At 38.9% G+C, this 23,977-nt stretch overlaps 1 protein-coding gene across 2 annotated transcripts in view; it reads left to right on the top strand.

Annotated features, from left to right (window-relative positions):
- Positions 1–23,977, top strand: part of LOC126333899 (uncharacterized) — a 179,346-nt gene that overhangs the window by 129,825 nt on the left and 25,544 nt on the right. For both annotated transcript variants that reach the window (XM_049996777.1, XM_049996778.1), the window contains exon 3: positions 10,987–11,168. In XM_049996777.1, coding sequence (XP_049852734.1) covers positions 10,987–11,168 — 182 coding nt within the window. The remainder of the gene's footprint in view (positions 1–10,986; positions 11,169–23,977) is intronic.

A 23,977-nucleotide genomic window follows, 5' to 3' on the forward strand; every position in this document is an offset into this window, starting at 1 on the left:
CCCCTTTCCCTGATGCTTTCCACCTCCCTTCCAGAATAATTGGTTTATGGAATGGACATGTGACCCATGTTGTCCAATATCAGTGACAAACATATGTTTCTCAAGATTGTAAACTGCTGGTCAGCTACTACATGCTCCGGTTTTACTAGTATTAACTTGTTGTAATTCTCAGATAGATTATTAATTTAATATTATGTCAATTGCACAGCCAATAAAATAAAATTTAAAAAAAAATTCATTATGTAGGCCAGCTGTTCAGAACTTCACACCCCTTGTGAAGTGAAGGTTTGCAACCCAATTATGACAGACCACTAGAAGACATTGACATAACTCGAGTAATTATGCTACAACAAGATGTGTCTATATCTTCTTATGCTCTATAATAATTGAGTTACAAACTCTCACTTCCCAAAAGGTTGTTTAGTTTGCCATAGTTGACTTGCGTTTAAGCATTTTTGTTTGTTTATTTATTTTGTTGCTGTTTATTGTAAATGCCATGTAATCAACATCATCATACATCGCTAGTAGATGTGACATCCTGATAATGATACCACAAAGTGTATAATATGAAAGTATAGGAGTCATACCAGGAGAATTCAGTGCTGGATGATGTAAACCCCCCAGCACAAATTCTGATTGGTCAGTGTTAGTGACTGTGCAAGTGTGTGCCTAATAGTTAGCAAATAGGGGACCTTAGGGACTAGCCTGGTCCTCTTTGATTTTGTTCATACTTCTAAGATTAGAAGTTTAGTGTTTGGACATCAGTTATCTAAAGTAGTACTACACACTTTTCAAAATAAACTTAAAGAAAACACATTTAAATGCTCTTTTTAAGTATAAAACACCTGCTGATTAAGAAATTCGACAGTAGCTCAGCATGTAACATAATTGGTTTGTATTCATAATGCTGATGGTTCAAATCTCACTAGTAGCTTACTTCCATTATTACTTTCTCTTTTAAAATTGATTTTTATTAACAGTTGAAATTTTTAATATCAAATATTGAATCAACACTGTAGGAAAAGGCAGATTGCTACTTATCGTAAAGAAGAAATGTTGAGTTGCTGACAGGCACAATTAAAAAACACGTTTTCAGCCACATCCTTCATCAGTAAAGCAAACACACAAGCAAGCACACCTCATGCACACACGACTGCCAACTGCAGCATCTTGGGCCAGAATGCAACTTTCATGTGAGATGCAAGCAGCAATCAGGAGAGGGTGGAGAGGGAAATGGATATTAGTGTACAGTTGGGGAGAGAAATGAACAGTGCCTGGCGGAGTGTGCAGGGACCAGACTGTCAACAGGCCCAGTGTCACAAGGTTGTGGGGCAGGGAGGTGGGAAAAAAGGAGCAAAAAAGGGCAGGAGTGGGGGAAGATGGGTGAATGCATTGGCAGAGTGCTGCAAACAGTCAGGGTATGAGATGAGAATGGGGAGAAGATGATTGAACAGAAGGGTAGAAACTGTTGGGTGGAGGGTGTTGGTACAGTACGTTACCATAGGTTGTGGCCGGGATAATACAGGAGCAGAGAATGTGTTGTAAGGATAACTCCCATCTGCACAGTTCAGGAAAGTTGTTGATGGAGGGAAGGATCCAGATGGCTCGGATAGTGAAGTAGCCATTGTAACCAAGTGTGGTATGTACAAATGCATGTTGTGCCACAGGATGGTCTATTTTGCTCTTGTCAACAGTTTGGCAGTCACTGTTCATTCTTGTGGACAGCTGGTTGGGAGCTGTACCGATATAAAAAACTGGGCAATGATTGCAGCAGAGCTGGTAAATGACATGACTGTTTTCACAGACAGCTCAGTGCCCTATGAAGTAGGATAAACTGTGACAGGACTGGAATAGGAGATGGTGGCCGGGTGGATTGGATGGGTTTTGCACCTGGGTCTTCCATAGGGATATGATCCTTGTGGCAAGGATGTTGTTGAGGTTGGCTGGGCGACAGAACACCACTTTAGGAGGGGTGGGAAGTATCTTAGATAGGATGTTCCTTGTTTCAGAGCAGGATGTTAGGTAACCAGAACCCTGGTGAGGGATGTGGTTCAGTTGTTCCACTCGCTTGTGACTGGTTCTTGGGGGTGTTGGGAGATTGGGGGCATGAGGGGAAATGGCACAGGAGATCTGTTTGTGGACTAGATCTGGGAGATAGTGCCTGTCTGTAAAGGCCTTGGTGAGACCATCAACATACTGATCAAGGGGGCTTTTGTTGCTACAGATATGCCATACCCATATGGACAGGCTGTATGGGAGAAAGTTTTTGCTGTGAAAAGGATGACAGCTGTCAAGATGCAAGTACCATTGGTAGTCGGTGAGTTTAATGTGGGGAGAGGTGCGTATGGAGCCATCAGAGAGCAGGAGGTCAACATATAGGAAGATTGCACGCTGGGTTGAGGAGGATTGGAAATACCCTTCATTAAAAGTTTTAAAAAAATTAAAATTTAAATAAAATTCTGCAATCACATACAATGGCAATGGAAAACATACATGAAAAATTGGAATACCTCAAGTAAAGCCAATTTACTTGCAATTGATGTGGTCAGTAGTTCAGTAAGACAATACAGTTAATAAGACAGAGGGCTATTCACTTTGTGTTTTGCTTAGCTTCAATGAAATTTGTGTTCTGCATATATCACTTGTAACTCAGAAGTTTCTGCAATGATCAAAAATGTTCTGTCTGGTTCTCTGGATCCTTAAATCCAATCTAAAGCAAATTGTTCAGTCAGTGTGAAATTGGTGCTCTTCACATTTTTAATGAAAGTGGAATACCATACTTACTAATCAAAGTTGAGGCAATTATTTTTCTGAATATAAATAAATAGGACACTGAATGATCATCGTACAACACACCAATATGACCAACCAAGCATCAGATTACCTGTAATTTGACATTATAAAAATTAATCCAGTATAGTTTAGTTGCCACAATTTGAATTTTAATCAGTTACTGTACACTTCAAAATTTATGCCTTTTGACTCATATAGTTTTGAGAAGTATCCTTATTATGTTCAAGTTTCTGATTTTTAAATTCCATTTATCATGAGACTATGCTTATGCTGACTTTCTGCCAGTACTGACAATAATTTTGTCTTTGCAGTAATAATCTGACTTTAACAGCATCAACAAATAAGCGATACTAACAGTGAAAGGGCAGATAGTGCTCACCACATAGAGGAGGCACTGAGTGACAGACAGTCACAATGAGGAAGAAACTGTTGTTTATTATCAGCTATTGGACTAAGTCCATCAGACATAGACAAAATAACACACACACACACACACACACACACACACACACACACACACACACACACACACAGAGAGAGAGAGAGAGAGAGAGAGAGAGAGAGAGAGAGAGAGAGAGAGAGAGAGAGAGAGCGCCTTTGACATCTCCAGGCATTAAGGTAGTAATTGCAAAAGAAAATGATACCTGGAAAATGGGTAGAGTACTGGCATCAAACTTAGGACTGATGATCAAAACAAGAACATCCTGTCCCTCGTCATCACTCATGGAACAAAGTTATGCACTGTAAGAATTACAGTACAAGTCACATGTTGAATGAATGGCAAACTGTAAGTGTAGGAGAGAGTAAAGAAAATCTAATGCCCAAACAGGCCACAGTTATTAAAGTTTGATAAGTATTTTGTTGACTTCACACTGTGCAAGAAATCGAAACCACCTCCTCCATGAAACTGACCGAAAAGCAGCAATGCCTGTGTTTTAACTCCTGTTGAATGCCCTGATTATTTCTACTGACAGTATTATGTTTAGTAAGCCCAAATTGTCTTACAGCTACTAACTCAACTCTCAAGCTTTTTTTTGTACATTTGCCATTGGGACATATTTCAGTGCACTTTATTTCTTAAAAACTGGCATATCTTCTTCCTTCTTACCATCAACATGTGTAAAATATTTGTGGTTTAAAATCAATATGTCTGCATGCAGCTTAAAGTATGATAATATTTTATTTGAGAAGCTCGGGTTATTGTTGTACTAGGAATACCATTGCTGGATAACTTCTCTTCACCTTTATCATCTTCATCATCATACAGTTCCTTTTCCCAGGTGCTGTTAATGAGGGGGACTGATGGCCTCAGATGTTAAGTCCCATAGTTCTCAGAGCCATTTGAACCATTTGTTAATAAGGAATGGTGGTTATTGTTGAAACAGCTGGTTTGCAGTCTAAGTTAACCTGACTATTAAAACGGCTCAAAATAAACAGTTTTCAGAACAACCAAAATGTAGACTTTGAATAAAGGAGTAGGAGATCTCAACCAATATGGGGTTAAAATTGTGGCAGAACTTGGTCTCATTATCTTCAGCAAAGATGGTGAAGATAAAAGGGATGGGCACAGAGACAGCACGAGAGTGTAATTTCACAAGTGGATGACTTTCCTCCATCGTCACCTGTGGAATACATCAGTTTTTCACTATGAGGCAACCATAAAATTAAGGGTTCACTTATTATCCCAAGTAAATAACATGTCAATAGTGATACAGGTATATCAATTAAATTTGTGTTCTTTTCTTTGTGAATATTTTCTCCTTACATGATATCGAAAGTTTGTTGTGCCTCCTCCAGTTTCGAATCTTTTAAAGCAAATTGAGCATTCTACTTTAGTGCTACCGTACTTTGTAAAATATTTCCTAACTAGGGGTCTGCAATACAACTGAAGTCCAAGGACAAAAACTAGAAACTAACAGGGGGCTAGGAGGGGCAAGTCTTCCACACTGCATGTACTTGCATTCCATGTAACAGACCATGCCGCATGATGACAGATATGTCATTGGCTCAGAAATGTTGTATTAATTGTTATGTGTTTGTTCCTTGTTTCTGCATTGTTATTAAAATAAGCTATTCACTTTTCCCATTTTCTATAATAAACCAATATCCCAAAGGAATGGAATTTTTGTACTAACAAACATTACTCATTTTTTTAAAAGATTTATTTAAAAACCAAACATTTTAGCACTGCTGTTAAGGCAGATTCATATGTCTTTTTTTAACCTGGTTATTACATGTCCAAATAATTACACATTAAGGAGTAACTTTCACAGATGAAATAGGGAAGGCAGTAGAGGATCACATAAGAAACAAGATACAGTAGAAATCTATGGATAACACAGGAAATACTGCAGTTAATTGACGAAAGGAGAAACTTTTGGAGCACAGCAAATGAAGCAGGTGCAGGAGATACAGTCTAAAAAATGTGAAATAGGCAGAAAGTGCAAAATGGAAAAACACAAATAGTTAGAGGACAAATATAAGGCTGTAGAACCATACCTAACTAGGAGAGAGATATATGCTCCCTACAGTAAAACTAAAGAGACATTTGGAGAAAAGGAAAGCACCCATATGAATATAAAGAGCTCTGATCGTAAGCCAGTACTAAGTAGAGAAGGGAAAACACAGAGGCGGAAGGAAAATTTAAATGGTCAAAATAGGGGAAACAGACTTCGAAACACTATTCTGCACTGTCCGGTCACATTAATATGACCATGTGGCAAAAAATTTGAATAACCACTTTTTGCAGTGTGGACAGCTGCAAGACATGCAAACAAGTAGTCAGTGAGGTTCTGGAAGGTACCAATGGGGATGTGGAGCCATGCCAACTGCAGTGCTGTGGGCAGCTGCAGTAGGTTTCTCAGTTGACAGTTTGTGGCATGAACAGCCTAATGAAGGTGGTCCCACAGATTTTCAATTGGGTTTAAACGTGGCGAGTTTGATAGCCAGGGGAGTACAGTAAACTCATCCTAGTGCTATTCGAACCAAATATATACAGTGTAAGCTGTGTGATAAGTTGCATTTCATGCTGGTAGATGCCATTGTCTTGAGGAAAAACGAACTGCATTTAGGGGTGAACATGGTCCTCAAGAACAGATGTGCACTTGTGTTGATTAATTGTGCGTTCCAGAATGATGAGATCACCTGGTGAATGCCCTCCAGCATGATTCCTTCTGACAATTGTTGCAGAGTGTTTGCTTTCAGATGTTTTACATCATAGCTGCTAATGGTCTTCTGTCCAATGGAGCATAGAACATCCAGTCATGATATTGGTACGAAAATTTCAATCTGTATCACCAATAGACAGCAGTCAGCATAGTTGCATGAAACAGGTGCGTAATGTGGATGTCCATAAGCAGTAACATTCACTAAAGTCATCGAGAAGACACAGTTAATAGCCCTGTTGGTTCATCTGAGTGGTCAGTTGCTCAACAGTTGCACATGTATTAACCCGTCCACATCTCCACAGCTGTTGGTGGCTCTGTGACCTACGGCCTGTGTGGCACCACATTTGCTTTGGCACCAGTTTTGAATAGTGCCATTTTACGATGCATGGTATACTTTAACCATGGTGGCAGACAAACTGTTTACAAACCTATCTGTTTCAGAAATGCTTCCACCAGTGGCCTGAAAGCCAGTGACGATCCACTTTTGGACTTCAGATAAATCACTCTGTTTCCTCATTACAAAGATGACTGCACTGTTTTTCACATCCCCCCAATTTGTTTTATATACCATCCATTGCTAGTGCTGCCACCTGCTGTCTGTGACTGGTTATTGCAGGTTGAAATTGAACATAGACATGGTCACGTTAATATGACTGGACCTTGTAGAAAGAGAAGAGGATCTAGATGAAAATGAGATGGGTGAAATATTACTGTGAGAAGAATTTGATGAAGCATTGAAAGATGTAAGTGGAAAAAGCAGCCTGAGGTACATAACATTGCCATAGAATTGCAGAAATCATTGATTGACACAGCCATGACAAAATTATTCCACCAGGTGTGCAAGGTTTATGATAAAGGCAAAATATCCTCAGATGTGAGGAAGAATGTAATAATGCCAATTCCAGGTTTGAATACTACAGAACAATCAGTTTAGTAAGTCATGGTTGCAAAATATTTACAAGAATTATTTACAGTAGAATGGAAAAGGTGATAGATGTCTACCTCGGTGAATATCAGTTTGGATTCTGGAGAAGTATAGGAATACATGAGGCTATACTGATCTTGCAGCTTATCTTAGAAGATAGGTTGAAGAAAGGCAAACCTATATTTATAGCAAATGTAGACTTAGAAAATGCTTTTGACAATGATGAGTGGAATACAATCTTTGAAATTCTGAAGGCAGCAAGGGTGAAATGCAGGTAGCAAAAAGTTAACTGCAACTTGTAGAGAAAGCAGACAGTAGTTATAAGAATCAGAGGCTATGAAAGGGAAGCAGTAGTTGAGAAGGGAGTCAGAATGGGTTGTAGCCTATCCCTGCTGTTACTCAATCTGCACATTAAGCAAGCTGTGGGGGAAACTGAGGAGAAATTTGGAAAGGGAATTAAAGTTCAGGGATGCGAAATAAAAATATTGAGGATTGCTGATCACATTGTAATTCTGTCAGAGACTCCAAAGGACTTTGAAGCACATTTGAACAGAATGGACAGTATCTTGAGCATAGTTTATGATATGAACACATCAAAAGTAAAAGCAAGGGTAATGTAATATAGTCAAATTAAATTGAGCAATGCTGAGAGGATTAGGTTAGGAGATGAGACATTAAAAGTTTTGCTGTGTGAGAAGCAAAAAACTGATGATAGCTGAAGTAGAGTGGATATAAAATGCAGACTGATAATATCAAGAAAAACATTTCTAAAAAAGCAGAAGTTAACAATTAATGTGAATTTAAATGCAAGGAAGTCTCCTGAAAGAATTTGTCTGGAGTGTAGCCTTATATGGAAGTGAGAAAGTGGACAATAAGCAGTCCAGAGAAAAAACAATAGAAGCTGTTGAAATGTGATGCTATAGAAGAAGCTCAAGATTTAATGGGGAAGATCAAACAACAAATTAGGAAGTACACTTGAGTAAATAAGGTATCAGTTGATAGGACACATCCTGAGGCATCAAGGAATTGTCAGTTTGACAATGAAAGGAAGTGTGTATGGTACAAATTGTAAGAGACCAAAACTGGAATACAATAACGGGTTCAAAGGGATGTAGGGTGCAGTTGCTACACAAAGGTGAAAAGACTTGCATAAGATTGACTAACATGGAGAGCTGCATCAAACTAGGCTTCAGACTTAATGGAGTGACAGCAACATCAACAATATCATTTGCACGTCAACACAAAAAGGAGGTTGCTGTCATTACTAAGGAACTATTTTTTGTGATGCAACTGTTCCAATATTGAACTATGTCTTATATTGTGACAAGTTTCATCAGAATCTTCAAATTATTGACAGTGGATGAGTAGCGCTTCACAAAAATCTTGTGTATAAAGTCCGAGAAAAAAATGTTAGACTGGCACTACAAGTATGTTGTTACTATGTTCAGTTAGTGGAATCACCTTCAAAATAGGACACATTAGAATTACATTGTTCTTTCCGCTGCTCAGGATTTTTGTACACATGCTTTCCCATTAGACAACACAGCTGCTCCACTGTTTTTGCCATCCAGTGGAGTATGAAAATTGATCGATTTTGTTGAAATATTTACAGCATAAGGGAAACGTTCTTGGTAATGCACAATGACAAATAGTGTAACTAGTCTTTTATTTTGTGTTGAGGTGGCATATTTTATTGGTAATTAAGTTAATGTATGTTACATAGTCTGAAATACCCTCTTTCATAATAAGTGTTTCTATGTAGATAATTATGAATTCTGCCATTTTAAGGCAGAATTTCTGTTTGGCTGACCCACTGTGTTTATGACTGTAATTAGACATTTGTATTTGTTGCTTCCTCCTAATTACTTGTGTCTGCCCTTTTACTAATGATTCAAGACTGACACTTTTTTTTCTATCTCTGTCACCTATTTTTTCCCTATCTCTGTCCTTTTTTTGGCACCTGTCTCTCATTTTTTCCCTTAGCTCATGGCTTCCCCTTCTGACTTTTGAGTTTCTGAAATGTAGTTTTAATTGACTCAAGTATTATTCTAAATAGCTAATGAAAACCTGTACTTACTGCAATTCTGTCTGATGATCTATTTGTATGTGTCTTACATTATAAATTGATTTGTAATCATTGAGGGGTGTCTGGCTGTTGTTTTTAGGTTAGTAATATGTCAGTAGTTGTTTACAATTTTCAGCCACAGAATTTCCTGTTTATGTCCAATGCATTTTGGAGCTACAGCTTAATTTTCAAGAACTATTTTTTCACCTTCATGTAGCAGTAAAAGAAACACAGTTGTTAATTTTATTATGAAGATGTCTGAGATGGAGTGAAACAGAGAAACAATATATTGTCTAAAGATTGTGTGCTATTTTTGAGATTTTTCTAATCTATGTCTCTTTCTTCAATTGCATCTTTTTTCAGCTTCTTTCTCTAACATCAATTTACTACAGCAATTTTTCACTTTTGATTTTCATTTTGATGTTTTTTTTTACTATGTTATACATGGCAGGTTTTATTTTTTTGCTTTAGTCAGTTCCATTTCATTTTCTTTCTTTCAGGTCGTTCAGTTTTCTACCTCCAGCTTAAAAACTTCTCCATGCCTTACCACTGTCACCATAACTCATTTGAACTGTGGATTTCATATGAAATAAGAAACTTTGGATTTGTTATGTAAAAAGAATCAGTTTTATTAATATAAGCACTGACTGAATGGCTGGCAACTGTTCACCTTTCAGAAAAAATGCTGACTGGCAGATAAGCACTTATAAAGCAGATTACTGATCTGTTGTTCAGAGAAGGAAGCTTAGACAGATGAATGTACATATGCTTTGAATGCTACAGCATGAGCAGTGGTTTAGAATGAGAACCACAAGAAGGCATGCAGTGGGTGTTGATCATGAAAACATATTTGCTTTCAGCTGCTACTTCATATCTTTTAACTTACGAATACAATCTCACACCTGTGTCCCTAATGTCAAGTCCTCTTATCTATGCCATGAAAGAGGGAACTGACAGTCTCTATTACATCCTACAGTCTTCCAAATCTTGATGGCATCAACTTCAGTGCCCCTACCTCTCTAACCTCCTGTCATTGCTCCCTCGATCATCTGTTCCTTTTCTGTTTCCTTTCTCTGTCGTGTGAACGTGAGACTACTCATTTGCCTTTCCTCCTTTATCATATACAATTATATTTATTTTTATGTAATTTGTTTGATCTTTTCTTCATCCTACTTTTTGCCCTGCCTCCCTTTCTGGTTTCCTCTTTCTTGATGCCTCCGTACCCGAAACATCTACACTTGCCCTGTCCATAAAATATCCCTGCCTTCAGTTAGTTCTGGAAACTGTCCCGTATTTGTGTCACTTCGTTGCCCCACTTCCCCATCAACACACTCTGCCCTGAGCTACCTTTTCCTGTCTTAGTCTCCCCCACACTTCATCCCTGCATCATTTTTGTGGTCTTGGCTAGCACTATCCCAGTAATGTTGTGAGATCAGAATCATGTATGAATGTATAAACTTTGTCTAATGAAGAGAGTTAAAAAGCCTAAGAAAATAGTTATTTCTGCCAAAATACTTCCTAACATTCTTTTAAATTACACTTATTTGGCTTTCGGCTTCCCAGGATATCTTCAGGTGACAACCAGTTCAGTTGTCACCAGCAGATAATAACAAGAGGCCAATAGCCAGTTCATGATCAAGTAAATGTAATTTGCAGAACATTAGGAAGTGGTTTCCTTTGTAATACTACTGTCATGTTCTACCAAGCACTAACAGAAAATTCAGTTAATGTTATATTTGTCATTCATCTTTTCATGTCTTAAGGTACGTGATGACACGTCCTCTCAATCATTGTTGTCATTACATCCAGAAATTTAATTATTATAAGTTCATTATTATTGAGTTTCTCATGTAGCCATTGTAAATATCGTGGAACTCAGCTAACATCAGTTGTGAACTGTAAATATGTTATACATTACTGTTTCTACTTGGGGATTGCGTTTTCTCCGTTTATACTTACTGATGTATGAAATTTTATTTGCCCAGTTTATATTGGTTTGTTTCTGCACTTCAGTCTAGTTAATTTTGCAATTTCAGGGCCATTCTTTGAAGATGAATTCCACCTTTAATGCTTTTCAGCTCAGGACTGTTCCTGAGATTGGTACTAAAATGAAGTCTTCAAAAATAATAAAAAAATTCTCACTTCATGATGATACTTGGGAATATTGGGGTTTCTTTTTGCCAAAAGGATCTGCTATAAATGTAACACTTTGCTCAAGGTCAGTAATATTTCATTTGCATTAAAGTTTCTAATCGCTATGAATCTTACTTCTTTCAAATGAAAACAAATGCCACCCAGAAATTCATTTTAACAATATTCTAAATTAAGTTCTTTTTGACTATATAACTTAAGGACAACATACCAGAGTCTTGGAATTGAAAATACCTCTGGTATCTGTGATATTTGCTGCAAATGCTCTTTTATGTATTATCTGCAGTACTCCCTCTCATCTCAGTGTAGTCATATCACTATTTCGCAATAGTGAATCCAGTGACCTTTCATTCAGCTTTGTTTGTATTTTTACGCTATGCCAAGCTCCATTTTCTCTTTGGTATCAACTAATGAAATATTACTGTTTATTTTAATTTCATGGCTTAGTTTACATTTTCACATCTGCTTTGTGATGTTTTCTCTAGTGTGAGGCTATTATTGTTTTGATCAATTAAAGTTTATCATCTTTCACTGTTAAGCTTAATTTGTACTATTATATCAGAGTAAATACAAAGTGCTGTAACAGATTACTAAACAAATCCTATATAGTGCTTCCCAAAATACAAGTAGTTATGTGTAAACAAGTATGGAAATCTCATGGATTTTGTGATGTTGATGCCTAACTCAGCTGTTATTGTTAACTTACTGTGTAGTATGAAAAACTGCAGTTATGGATAATTAGACACATTTGTTACCCACAAGTGGTTTGACATCGCTGTAAGCAATAAAATGAAGCTTACTGGCCTATGTGGTATCAGGAGAGTAGAAAGCATGATCCCTCCATACAGAATAATCACAGGAAACTATCTATATACTGAATAAAGGGGCGCACACAACTTAATATTATGGCAGTCAGGAAATAGGGGAGTGTGATTATTCTTGGACATTTGTGCTGAACACAGCGACTGAACATGTACTTCTGAATGGTTACTTTGTTAAGATATGTTTACATGGGCAACAGAAATAGATTATTGTTGACAGTACTGCCGGCCATACAAATTGCAGCCACATGTCAATAACATTTCTGGCAACTGCTGCTTGTGAATGTTTGCGCAGTACAGTTCTGGGCCACTAGTGTTTATATGGATCACAGTATTTCTGCAGAATAGATAAAAGTTAGGCACTGGAACTGAGTATAGCTCTCCTGTATTTGCATTACACTAAGTTTTGCAACACGCTTGGGGCCCTTCAGTTTTTGGCTGCTGGTAATTTATACAAAAGTTTGATATCCCTCTTTAAAATTTGCTCAAATGGCTCTAAGCACTATGGGACTTAACATCTGAGGTCATCAGTCGCCCTTCAAAATTCGCCTCTCACTGAGAAATTCATGAAGTTAGTTAGAAATAACAGTCAAATATTTGTGATGATATTTTATTGTGGATCACCAGCACTATGAGAGAACAATGAATTTCACAAATGCAATACATCTGTGATGAGATTTATGGGAAATGATGTGTGCGAAAACAGGAATAAAAGAAGAAGAAGTAGAAGTTGGCAAGGTACTGGCCCTGAACACAGAAACACATGTGACGAAATTTAAAAATGTTTAGATCACTTGACCTGTGTAAAATTGAATTATGGCTTAATCCATCAGATTCTTTACTATGTTTGTAGCAGTGAAAAGTCCTTTTACAGACTGCTTTCTTTGTGTGTATTAATTTTTATGTACTGTATCTCTGGGTGTAGAAGCATGTTTCAAATTTTTACCCACTTGTACTTTGTTTTAGACAATAAAAAAATTGCGCACCAACTTTTGAACTGAACTGACATAATATTGTTTCATCATTCAAAATATGTGACTTAATAGTGCAGCACTGTTGGCTGGAGAAAGAGGCAGCGAGGCTAAGAATGAGAGGGAAGCATTTACTGGCAAGAACAGAGATGCTTCCTCTCATAGAAAATACACTCCTGGAAATTGAAATAAGAACACCATGAATTCATTGTCCCAGGAAGGGGAAACTTTATTGACACATTCCTGGGGTCAGATACATCACATGATCACACTGACAGAACCACAGGCACATAGACACAGGCAACAGAGCATGCACAATGTTGGCACTAGTACAGTGTATATCCACATTTCGCAGCAATGCAGGCTGCTATTCTCCCATGGAGACGATCGTAGAGACGCTGGATGTAGTCCTGTGGAACGGCTTGCCATGCCATTTCCACCTGGCGCCTCAGTTGGACCAGCGTTCGTGCTAGACGTGCAGACCGCGTGAGACGACGCTTCATCCAGTCCCAAACATGCTCAATGGGGGACAGATCCGGAGATCTTGCTGGCCAGAGTAGTTGACTTACACCTTCTAGAGCACGTTGGGTGGCACAGGATACATGCGGACATGCATTGTCCTGTTGGAACAGTTAGTTCCCTTGCCGGTCTAGGAATGGTAGAACGATGGGTTCGATGACGGTTTGGATGTACCGTGCACTATTCAGTGTCCCCTCGACGATCACCAGAGGTGTACGGCCAGTGTAGGAGATCGCTCCCCACACCATGATGCCGGGTGTTGGCCCTGTGTGCCTCGGTCGTATGCAGTCCTGATTGTGGGGCTCACCTGCACGGCGCCAAACACGCATACGACCATCATTGGCACCAAGCCAGAAGCGACTCTCATCGCTGAAGACGACACGTCTCCATTCGTCCCTCCATTCACGCCTGTCGTGACACCACTGGAGGCGGGCTGCAAGATGTTGGGGCGCGAGCGGAAGATGGCCTAACGGTGTGCGGGACCATAGCCCAGCTTCATGGAGACGGTTGCGAGTGGTCCTCACCAATACCCCAGGAGCAACAGTGTCCCTAATTTGCTTGGAAGTGGCGGTGCGGTCCCCTACGGCACTGCGTAGGATCCTACGGTCTTGGCGTGCATCCGTGCGTCGCTGCGGTCCGGTCCCAGGTCGACGGGCATGTGCACCTTCCGCCGACCACTGGCGACAACATCGATGTACTGTGGAGACCTCACGCCCCACGTGTTGAGCAATTCGGCGGTACGTCCACCCGGCCTCCCGCATGCCCACTATACGCCCTCGCTCAAAGTCCGTCAACTGCACATACGGTTCACGTCCACGCTGTCGCGGCATGCTACCAGTGTTAAAGACTGCGATGGAGCTCCGTATGCCATGGCAAACTGGCTGACACTGAAGGCGGCAGTGCACAAATGCTGCGCAGCTAGCGCCATTCGATGGCCAACACCGCGGTTCCTGGTGTGTCCGCTGTGCCGTGCGTGTGATCATTGCTTGTACTGCCCTCTCGCAGTGTCCGGAGCAAGTATGGTGGGTCTGACACACCGGTGTCAATGTGTTCTTTTTTCCATTTCCAGGAGTGTATTTTCCTCTCATGGTGATCAAAACCAGCAACTCCCTCCTCAACCATACCTCGACAACTACTTACAATGGCCTGCTCCACACACACACACACACACACACACACACACACACACACACACAAAATCAGCTGCCCAGCTACATTGTCCCAACTCACTAATTGTAGCTCCTCTGCAACTTAATTGATGAGGGATTGGATTTGGATAGGGAGAGCAAGAGGGGGGCCAGGATTATTGGAAGGAAAATTTGCTGGTGATGGGAAGAGAGAGGCAACAAGCACATGAGATGGGAATGTGACACCATTGTGCTTGCTTTGTCACAGGTAGGGGGCTTGTATGTGGAGAGTCAACTGGGCGAAAGGGATAGCAAAGAGGAAGAGGGAGGCAACAGAAAGAAATGTGTGAGTGTAGAATTAGTGAAATGAGAGGATATGGAGCAGGCTTGCAGGTGGGTATGTGCGATAAGGGCTAGTAGAGGTTGAGGAATCGGAGAATGTGTTGTAAAGACAGTTCCCAACTATGGCATTCAGATAAGCTAGTTGGGAACCATTGGGCACTAAATGAGCCAGGTAGCAAGCATTGTCAAGTGGCCACTGAAATTGATGGTTTGTGATCAACAGCATCTCTGCCACTGGGTGGTCATCGTTGTTCTTGGGGGCAGTTTGGAGTTCTGTTGATTCTAGTAGACAGCTGCTTTGTGTCCACGCTCACATAAAAGGTGTGCAAAAATTACATGATATGACTGCTTTTACAGGTGGCCTTACCTCTAATAGAATAAGAGTATGCACATTTGGAGCAGAAGTAGGACATGCTTGGTGGGTTCATAGGACAGGTTCTGTATCTGTATCTTCCACAGTGGTACGACCCAAATGGCAAGGGTTAGAGTATAGATGCACCTTAAGGATGGACCAGGGTATTTCATAGATTAGGTGGCTGGCAGAATACCACCAGAACACCAGAAGGAGTGGCAAGGATTGTGGGGAGAGTGTTAATCATTTCCAATTGCAATGATAGGTAGTCAAAGCACTGGCTAAGGATATAGTTAAGTTGTTATAATGCTACAATCTTCCTGACATCAGCCTTCACTAGCCTCCGTCTCTCACTCATTCCATTCCCATGGTGCCCCACCCACCACCCTACCCTTCATGTAAGGTGTTCTACAGTGTGTCCAAGAAATCCTCATACACATAGATCAAAATACTGTATCATGTATTGAAATACTTTTGTATAAATCTATGCATCCAGCAGATCTGTATTTGCATTGTCATTAGTAAAGTATCAAGCTTTATACAGAGATCTGTGCATCTTCATCCTACTTTACATTGTGCAGCATCTCAGGAAACAAGCCTCAAAAGGCTTCGTCCAACACTTTTGTGGAATATTTTATTAGTCTTGTGCAAATGTTGAACAATATTGGGTTTGATTATTTACCGTAATGAGTTGTTTGATGTTATAAGATTTAACCTTTGTGATAGCTATTTTAATGGGGCTGGGCGTTTTGATGAATGCCAGTCTAGGGGTTCTGAAATTGTTCTTGAAGGAATTTGCACACCTGCAAAGCAAACTGTGATGGATCGCAATCCTGTTTATCCACACATGGTCCACAATTCCCTCATGTTTTAGCAGAGATGTTAACCATGTTTACATGTTCAAATAAGAATTTGCATTCACGTACCCTTAAAAAAATTGGTCCAAACTGATATTGTCATGACATCCTAGTTCATATCATAGTATGAGGTGGATTTATTTCTGATTTCTATGCATAATTGGATCTTTCTTTGACCAGAAAATCACATTATCCCTCTTTGAGTTGCAATATATCACAAATTCACTAGAAAGTTATTCCCTTATGTGTGAGAGAGAGATTGGGAAATTGTGGCATCAAAGCAGTGCTGGCTGCTTCTTGATATTCAATTTCATCGTTAGACAATTCATTTATAAACTCTGGTGTAAATCCTTTCATTTTCAAATATTTTCTTTTTTAATTTGGTCATGCCATGTTGACCATAGTACTTGTTCCTTTCACTTTTGTGGATGGATTTCCTTGGTTCCTATTCAGTTGATCAAGTGATGGCAGCACACTTTCCTGTTGCATTTTCTTATGTTCATTATGTAGTCTGTCTTTGACACTGCCTGAATCAAAAGCATGTTTCTCCCTGTCAAACAGAGTAGCTTTACGATAAGAAACATTGCCAAAGCAATCTCTAAGTACACTTACTATCTCTGTCATTTTTTCCCTTACGCACTTGTATGTGATCATTTGTATTCCCACACACATGCTACTGATCACTCCTAAACAGTGTAACTGTATTGTCTCGCACCAGCAAAGGCTTCACAGCCAAAACACTGCAATTTTGAAACAAAATATTACTGTGAAACTTCCTGGCAGATTAAAACTGTGTGCCCGACCGAGACTCGAACTCTGAACCTTTGCCTTTCGTGGGCAAGTGCTCTACCATCTGAGCTACCGAAGCACGATTCACACCCGGTCCTCACAGCCCTACTTCTGCCAGTATCTCGTCTCCTACCTTCCAAATTTTAGAAGGCGAACGGCAAAGGTCCCGAGTTCGAGTCTCGGTCGGGCACACAGTTTTAATCTGCCAGGAAGTTTCATATCAGTGCACACTCCACTGCAGAGTGTAAATCTCATTCTGAAAATATTACTGTACTGACAACAGGCTTTCTCCTCAGCTTCAAAGCTGGGATACCAATAAAACTACTATTTATTTCCCCAATTGTACAAGGACTTCTTGGATACCCTGTACACTCACACCCTTGTCTTGTCTCATCTCATGTCTCCCCCTTCCTCTCTTTTGTGCTGTCACCAGTGCCACATTCCTTTTCTGTGTATTCTCTGTCCCTCTCTGCCAGTCAGTGGCAGTGCTGCTGTCCAAGTCTTTTTGCTTCTAAACATTTTCTTTTCCCCTCTCACCCATTTCACCCCATCTCATCGGTCAAGCTGCAGTGCTGGGTACATTATAGTAACTTTTAAGTCCTGTTTATGGATTATGGGCCTATCTACAACTTTTTGCCTCAGCTGTATGGTGCATTGTTGACTCAAGGATGTTGCTTACAACACTGAAACTTAAGGGGAGTACTTATGGTGAAGTTGGTCAAAAAGTGACATTTTCTGATTATCTCTTAATAATATTTTATCTCTCCTGAGTAATTTGATGCATCATTTGTCAATTAATTCCAATTGAAAGTGTACTTTTTATCATTTTAAAGTTAATAGTGCAAGTGTAAAAAAATCTGGCCTTCTGCATTGACTTGCTATCTCTGGAACTATTCAATCTACAAGGCTGTGATTTTCAGCTATTTATTCCTTGAATTCATATTAAGAGGTTGGATGCACTGTGTAAACAGAAATGGCAGTATTGCACATGCATCTTGTGCATTTACTTTGTGGGTGTAGTGTTTTATAGGTGTTGAACTGTAAACATAGTGGTTTGGTGCACTGTTACACGTTCTTATACCTCTTTTCAACATGATGAAAAGAAAGTGTTCTCTTAAGAAGTGACATTTCCATGGAAATCAGCTTACTACTGTATCTGAATCCAGTGCTGATACTGAAATAGATGTTTCACAGGCACATGAAAAGGACATGCCCACTAGTGCTTCGAGGAGGAAACTTGGAAACCATGAAGATTTATTTATTGACAAAGGAGGTCATGTAAATAGTTCAGGTTATGTTTTATTAGATTTGAGTGTGTTAGGACAAGTTTTACAAGATGCTGTATCATGTAAGGTTTGTGGTGGGCAAATTAGCATATTTAAGGACGCATCTGCAAGGACTGCAGGCACTCTGCGTCATTTTGGACTTTTCATAAGTGGAAGAATGACTTCTTTGAGAACAATGTTAGATTTTTGTATGGAATGAGTTGCATAGGTAAAGGACTGACTGCAGCTCAAGTAACGTGTGACACAGAACTCGTCAAAACCACCGACCAGATCAAGAAAGTACACAGAAGTAATTGGTGAATGTGTCAGACCTCTTACTGTTGCTTCTGTGAAAGCCACTGCTGAAGAAGCAGTAGAATTAAATAACATGCCATACTTATGTCGCAGTTAATTGTACATGGTGGAAGAGAGGCTACACATCTAAAAATGCATTTGCAACTGTCACTACAGGTAAAATTTTAGACTTCAAAGTGCTAACTAGATACTGCCACCAGTATAAATCAGTTAACAATAAAACAAGTGAAAGCCATAAATCAAATTGTGCCAAGAATTATTAGGGAACTAGTGGGGGTACCGAGGCTGCTGCAGTTGTTTATATGTTCAGACACTCACAGCTGAAAAGAGGTGTGTGCTACACTGAGTACTTGGAGGATAGTGATTTGTAGGCCTTCAAATCAGTCATGGAAAGCCAACCTTATGGTGAAAAGCTTATTTTGAAGATTGAATGTGTGGGCCACGTTCAAAAATGGATGGGAAAATGCCTTTGAGAATTGAAGAAGACAAATGGAAAAGAAAACTTAGCAGATGGAAAGACACTAAGTGGTAAATGAAGACTGACAGACAAAAACATTGATGAACTCCAGCAATATTATGGAATGGCAATAAGGAACAACACACGTAACCTACAAGGAGTGAAAAGAGCAGTGTGGGCAACATTCTTCCACAAATCATCCACCAGGTGCTGATTCATGTTGCAAGTATCGCAAAGCTCAGGCAGTGGGTGCAGAGGAGCAAGTTAGGCGCAAAAACATCATACCAACTGTAGTGATGAAGGTAATTAAGCCAGTATAGAGAGAGTTAGCTCATCATGATCTTCTTTCCAAAAATCTCCATGGTTGAAAGCAAAACCCGAATGAGTCTTTCAATAATGTCATTTGGAACTGCATACCAACAAATGTCTTTGTAGGCATGAAAACTCTATGCTTGGGTGTTTCTGTTGCTGTGACAATGTTTAATGATGGAAATAAGGGAAGAATTAGGGTACTACAGTAACTTGGTATCACTCCAGGAGCCAACACACTGCAAGCCTTCCAGTGAATCAACTGAGGATCATGAAAGTGCAGTGTGCAGCAGAGGAAATGTCTAAAGAAGCAAGAGGCAGGTAAAGAAGGAAGCTTCTAGGTTTGCAGGATGATATTTATTTATTTATTTATTTATTTACACGTCAAGTTCTGTAGGACCAAATTGAGGAGCAAATCTCCAAGGTCATGCAACATGTCAATACATGAAATTACAATATAAAAGTAAGAACAGATAAAAATAAAATGTTTATGAACCCGAAAAGAGTCAATCCATAAGTTTAAGTAAACACAATCAACAATGCAACAACAATCAGCTTAAATTTTCAAGGATCTCCTCGGCAGAATGAAAGGAGTAACCCATGAGGAAACTCTTCAGTTTTGATTTGAAAGCACATGAATTACTGCTAAGATTTTTGAACTTGAGTGGTAGCTTATTGAAAGTGGATGCAGTAGTATACTGCACACCTTTCTGTTACAGAAGTCTGGTCCAAATGCAGGTTTGATTTCTGCTGAGTTTTAACCTGAGTGAAAGCTGCTTATTCTTGGGAATAAGCTAATATTGTTAACAAGAAATGACAGTAAGGAATATATATATTGAGAGGCCAATGTCAAAATACCCAGACTTGTGAACAGGGGTTGACAAGAGGTTCGTGAACTTACACCACTTATTGCCAGAACTGCCTGTTCCTGAGTCAAAAATATCCTTTTAGAATTGGAAGAGTTACCCCAAAATATAATAGTATATGACATAAGCAAATGAAAATAAGCAAAGTAGACGATCACTCACTTCAGGTACTGTTCGAATAGTTAAAATGGCAGCATTAAGTTTTTTGAACAAGATCTCGAACGTGGATTTTGCACGACAGTTTACTATCTCTTTGAACACTTAGAAATTTGAACTGTTCAATTTCAGTAATCATATGCCCATTGTGTGAAGTTAAAACATCAGATTTTGTTGAATTGTGTGCTCGAAACTGTAAAAAATGGGTCTTACTGTGATTTAGTTTATATTCTACAAGCCATGGACTTGGTCATGAACTGCACTATTTGAAACCGAGCCAATGTTGCACACAACATCCCTTAGTACCAAGCTAGTGTCATCTGCAAACAGAAATATTTTAGAGTTATCCTTAATACTAAAGGGCGTATCATTTATACAAATAAGGAACAGGAGTGGTCCCAACACTGATCCCTGGCTCACTCTTCACTTCACTGTTCCCCACTCAGACTCCACATCACAGCCATTCTCATCATTGTGAATAATGACCATTTACTGTCTGTTGCTAAAGTAAGAGGTGAACCAATTGTTAGCTACTCCCCATATTCCGTAATGGTCCAACTTCGGGATTAATATTTTGTGATCAACACAATCAAACGCCTTATTTAAATCAAAAAATATGCCTAGTGTTTGAAACCTTTTGTTTAACCCATCCAGTACCTCACAGAAAAAAGAGAATATAGCAATTTCAGTTGTTAAATGATTTATAAAACCGAACTGTACATTTGATAGTAAATTGTGATATAAAGTGATCAGTTATCCGTACATACACAGCTTTTTCAATAAAAGAAAGTATTTAGCAAACATTGATGGCATAGAAATAGGTCTGAAATTGTCTACATTCTCCCTTTCTCCCTTTTTATAAAGTGGCTTTACTCCTGAGTACTTTAATTGCTCAGGCAACTGACCATTCCTAAAGGAAAAATAACAAATATGGCTAAATACAGGGCTAACATTTGCAGCACAGTACTTTAATATTCTGCTAGGCACTTTATCCTATCCGTGAGAGTCCTTATTATTCAGTGATTTAATTATTGACTCAATCTCCCCCTTGTCTGTATCACACAGGAATATTTCAGACACCAATCTTGGAAAGGGATTTGCCAAGAAAATTATATGATTCCCTGCAGAAACAAAATTTGTATTTAATTCACCAGCAATGCTCAGAAAATAATTGTTAAATACTGTACATATATCTGATTTATCAGTGCCAGAAATATTTTTACTACGAACTGACTATATTGTCGACCTTGTGCTGCTGACCAGACATTTTCTTCAGAATTGACCACATGGTTTTAATTTTGTCATGTGAATTAGCTATTCTATTTGCATAGCACATACTCTTTGCCTTCCTAATAACATTTTAAGCACTTTACAATACTGTTTGTAATGGGCTATTGTAGCTTGTTATAATTCCCGCTTTCGGGTTCCCAGGTTTAATTCCCGGCGGGGTCAGGGATTTTCTCTGCCTTGTGATGACTGGGTGTTGTGTGATGTCCTTAGGTTAGTTAGGTTTAAGTAGTTCTAAGTTCTAGGGGACTGATGACCATAGATGTTAAGTCCCATAGTGCTCAGAGCCATTTGAACCATAATTCCCGCTTTGTTCTATGTGATATCCTTATCCCACTAATCACCCACTGCTAGTACCCCATTTAGAACGTTCTAATGGACTCAATGAACATGAGAAATGGGTTAAGGAAAGCATTATATTTCTTATCTATGTTGTCGGGACTCTAAACATCCTGTCACTCTTGTTATGTGACATTTCTTTGAGAACAAAAGCCCTTCAATGTTAAAATTTGTGCATGATCCAGATAACACTAATTATGGGTCTGACTGTTTCTAAGAGCTGGCATGGCTCCATATGTGAGTTGATATCAAATAAAATGTTTGTACTTGATTTCCAGAAAATAATAATTTTCAAAATATTTGACCCATTACCTCAGGAACTATTTTAGCTATAAATATATATATATGCCTTATTTTACACTATGTTACCTCTTAGTATATTGCACCTGCTGAACTATCAAAACATCTCTACTTGTAATGGTTTTTACTTAGAGAAGGAACAGGGACTTAAAAAAAAAATTGAATATAATTTTTGAAAGATCATAACTAACTAATTATCTGTCTGTATATTCTGATCCTTTTCTGAAAAGGAGTGAAACTATACATCCTAAAATTTCAGATCTCTGTCTCTCAAAGGTTCTGAGATAATGAGTCATCAATATTGCAAATTTAACACTGTAGGTGTATGACGTACATACTCCCCTGAATGCAAATAAAGATGAGCCTAAATAAGAGGGAAAATTTTTATATGAAATGGTCAGCACCTGTTGAAAGTGTAACATTCTGATGCCACACACAATGAGACTAACAGAGTGGGTTGGGCCACATGCATTAAAATGCTGGTCTGTTCATATATGGGATCAGCATGTGTCATTATTGATTTTCAGTGGAAGCAGCAATGTAGGTTGTTACATAATTTACTGACAGAAACATCACACAACTTAATCTAAGAGAAATAGAGACTGGATACTTGTGAATAACACTTAACAACCAGTATAAATGGTAGTGGCTAATTAATACAGTTGAACATATTTATTTCAAAAGTATTTTGAAATTTCTTGAGCAGTAATCAATTTTTAATATTTCCCACTTTATGAATCTATTTAATGCAATAACCAATCACATTACACACCAGTTTAAAACTGCTTTGCTGCCATGAGCCCTACTAAAGACATGTACAGACATTAATTGTATTCTCAGATTTCTTTTACCTCTTTTTAACTGTTATGTCATAGTGTATAGCACTTGTAGAGCAAATGTGTATGCCTTTAACTTTTTGTGTACAGTCCCATTGTTATTTCCAAGACCACTCATCCTTCAGCGTCAGCAAGTATATAACTGCTACAGTATGAACATATCTCCTCGTTAAATGCATTTAGGAGCAAGTGATAACCATGCATTGTGTTCATTAACCTTGTCATTAGTGTCTACATTGCCACAGAGCTGCATTTATAATTTTTGTGTATTTTGTCAATAACCAACTATTATTAAAAATAGAAAATTTTTTAGTCACACTTAATGTTGTTTACATATGAAAAGAGTGGCAATTAGCGTTTTATACAAGATGCTCAGAAACATCTGAACAGTTTGTGAGGGAGTAGATTGTGCTGCAAAATAATTGTTAACAAAAAAATTCGATATGTTGCATTGTGTATGAGTTAATTAGCATTGAAGTTAGCAAATCGGACAATTGTGCATGCTAATTCAAGTGGCCTGCCAGAGACGTTGTCACTAACTGTAAAGCACTGGCATTGTCTTAGACCTTATAGCTACAAATAGTCTGGACCTTGTGGACAACGTCAATATACAAATGGGGATGTCATTACAGCAGCTATGGTCACAAAAGTTAATAAATCAGTCAGGAAGGCTAGGAGAGAGTTTCTGCTAGATAGAGAGGATAAGCAGTTATTAACATCTTCCTTAGACGGTGAATTGGCATCACTTAGTACCAGTAAGATGGATGTAGAGGAATTATGGGCAAAGTTTAAGTAGATTGTAAATTGTGGTCTGGAGAGGTACGTGCCTAGTTAGTGGATAAAGGATGCAAAAGACCCACCATGGTTTAATTATGAAATTCGTAACATGCAGAGGAAGCAGATGATGTTGCACTCTAGGTTTAAAAGGCACACACAAACGACGACAAGCGAAAGTTAGTAGAGATTAG

Source organism: Schistocerca gregaria, chromosome 2 (assembly GCF_023897955.1).
Source record: "Schistocerca gregaria isolate iqSchGreg1 chromosome 2, iqSchGreg1.2, whole genome shotgun sequence".
Taxonomy (NCBI): domain Eukaryota; kingdom Metazoa; phylum Arthropoda; class Insecta; order Orthoptera; family Acrididae; genus Schistocerca; species Schistocerca gregaria.